The sequence below is a fragment of the Bos indicus genome, chromosome 5 (genome assembly GCF_029378745.1).
Source record: "Bos indicus isolate NIAB-ARS_2022 breed Sahiwal x Tharparkar chromosome 5, NIAB-ARS_B.indTharparkar_mat_pri_1.0, whole genome shotgun sequence".
Lineage (NCBI taxonomy): Eukaryota > Metazoa > Chordata > Mammalia > Artiodactyla > Bovidae > Bos > Bos indicus.
Genome location: NC_091764.1, coordinates 59,057,736 through 59,059,669, shown reverse-complemented (window position 1 = coordinate 59,059,669; position 1,934 = coordinate 59,057,736). Strand labels below are relative to the sequence as shown.

Sequence of the window (1,934 nt, the reverse complement as noted above, 5' to 3'; positions counted from 1 at the left end):
GTCACTAAGTTGTGTTCAACTCCTTTGCAACCCTGTGGACTGAGCATTCCAGGCTCCTCTGTCCATTCCCAGGCAAGAATCCTGGAGTGGGTTGTCATTTCCTTTTCCAGGGATCTTTCCAACCCAGGGATTAAACCTGCTTCTCCTGCATCACAGGCAGATACTTTACCTCTGAGCCACCAGAGAAGCCAAGGACAAAATAGTCTTCTTTTTATTTAAAAATTGCAATATCTTTTCCATTTTAAAGATTCTCAATATAATTATAATTTAAGTTACCCAGGAGCAAAACTGTAGGCATTGGAATATTAGCACAAAGATTATTCTCATGAAACCTGGTGGGTATGTTTCTGAAAGTTCACAGGTAGTATTTGGTGTCAGAAAAGTGTAGGAACAAATTCTTGCTCTATAAGCTTTGTGATATTTACAGTTTTAAACTTCCCTTAATCAAAGAGTGTTTTACTTATTAAACTGAGGAAACTTAAGGATCAATGTCATTATCAATTTGCTTTAAATTTCCCCTGAAGGTGAAATGACATACTAATTTCATCAAATTCTAGGTCTACACTAGGATATTTGGTAATCCTCTATTCAAGTATATTCCTTTTGCTTTCTCTTGTAGGTCTCCTGGAAGGAGAAACACAAACAAGCAACTGAAGAATGAGAAACCATACAGAAACAATAGAGTTTATCCTCCTGGGACTGTCAGATAACCCACAACTTCAGGTTGTGATCTTTGTCTTTCTGCTCATCACCTACATGCTCAGCATCACTGGGAACCTGACCATTATCACCCTGACCCTGCTGGATGCCCACCTCCAAACTCCCATGTATTTCTTCCTCAGAAATTTCTCCATCTTAGAAGTATCATTCACAACTGTCAGTATACCCAAGTTCCTGGCCACCATTATTACAGGAGATAAAACCATTTCTTTTAATGATTGCATTGCTCAGTTATTTTTTTTCATTCTCTTGGGAGTCACTGAGTTTTACCTTCTGTCTGCCATGTCCTATGACCGTTACATTGCCATCTGCAAACCCCTGCGTTACATGACCATCATGAATCACAGAGTCTGCACACTGCTTGTCTTCTCTTCCTGGCTAGTTTCATTCTTAATCATATTCCCTGCACTCATGTTGCTCTTAAACCTTGATTACTGTAGGTCTAATATTATTGACCATTTTACCTGTGATTATTTTCCTTTGCTTCAACTGTCTTGTTCAGACACAAACTTTCTTGAAATGATGGGGTTTTCCTGTGCTGTGTTTACTCTAATGTTCACTTTGGCATTAATAATTCTGTCCTATACATACATCATCAGAACAATTTTAAGAATTCCTTCTACTAGTCAGAGGACAAAGGCCTTTTCCACATGTTCTTCCCACATGATCGTCATCTCCATCTCTTATGGCAGCTGCATTTTTATGTACATTAAACCCTCAGCACAGGATAGGGTGTCTTTGAGTAAGGGAGTAGCTGTGCTAAACACCTCAGTAGCCCCCATGCTGAACCCCTTCATTTACAGCCTACGGAATCAGCAAGTCAAACAAGCCTTCAAGGACATGGCAAGAAAGACTATTTTTCAGAAGCAAATGAAATGATGTGCTATAATAAATTAGAGACATTTGGCAGGGCAACTTTAAAAAACATATAATCAAGAATTTTAATAACTTATTCAAATCACAGTGGCTTCCCTGTCAACCTTGTTTATTCTTTTTATTCCTAGAAGTTTAAAATCATATTTGTTTATATATTTCTCATTCAATTTAAACAACTTTTCTTATTATGTCTTTCTGACTCCCATTTTTCTGAACATTTTGTTAGTTGCAACTTCTTAAATTAAAAATTGTTTAATATAAATTCCTATTTTGAGTTTGGATGTGATATTTAGTTGACTCAACACAGGAAATATAATATGAGTTTCATTTATAGTATA

General features: G+C 36.8%; 1 protein-coding gene across 1 annotated transcript; it reads left to right on the top strand.

The window, feature by feature from the left end:
• The first annotated feature begins 657 nt into the window (after positions 1 to 657).
• LOC109558762 (olfactory receptor 6C1) lies at positions 658 to 1,599 on the top strand. The gene has a single exon (XM_019960090.2). It carries the CDS (start codon positions 658 to 660, stop codon positions 1,597 to 1,599), a length of 942 nt encoding a protein of 313 aa, XP_019815649.2.
• Positions 1,600 to 1,934: the final 335 nt, after the last annotated feature.

Coding starts and splice junctions, on each gene's coding strand:
- LOC109558762 (XM_019960090.2), top strand. CDS start 658: ATGAGAAACCATACAGAAACAATAGAGTTTATCCTCCTGGGACTGTCA.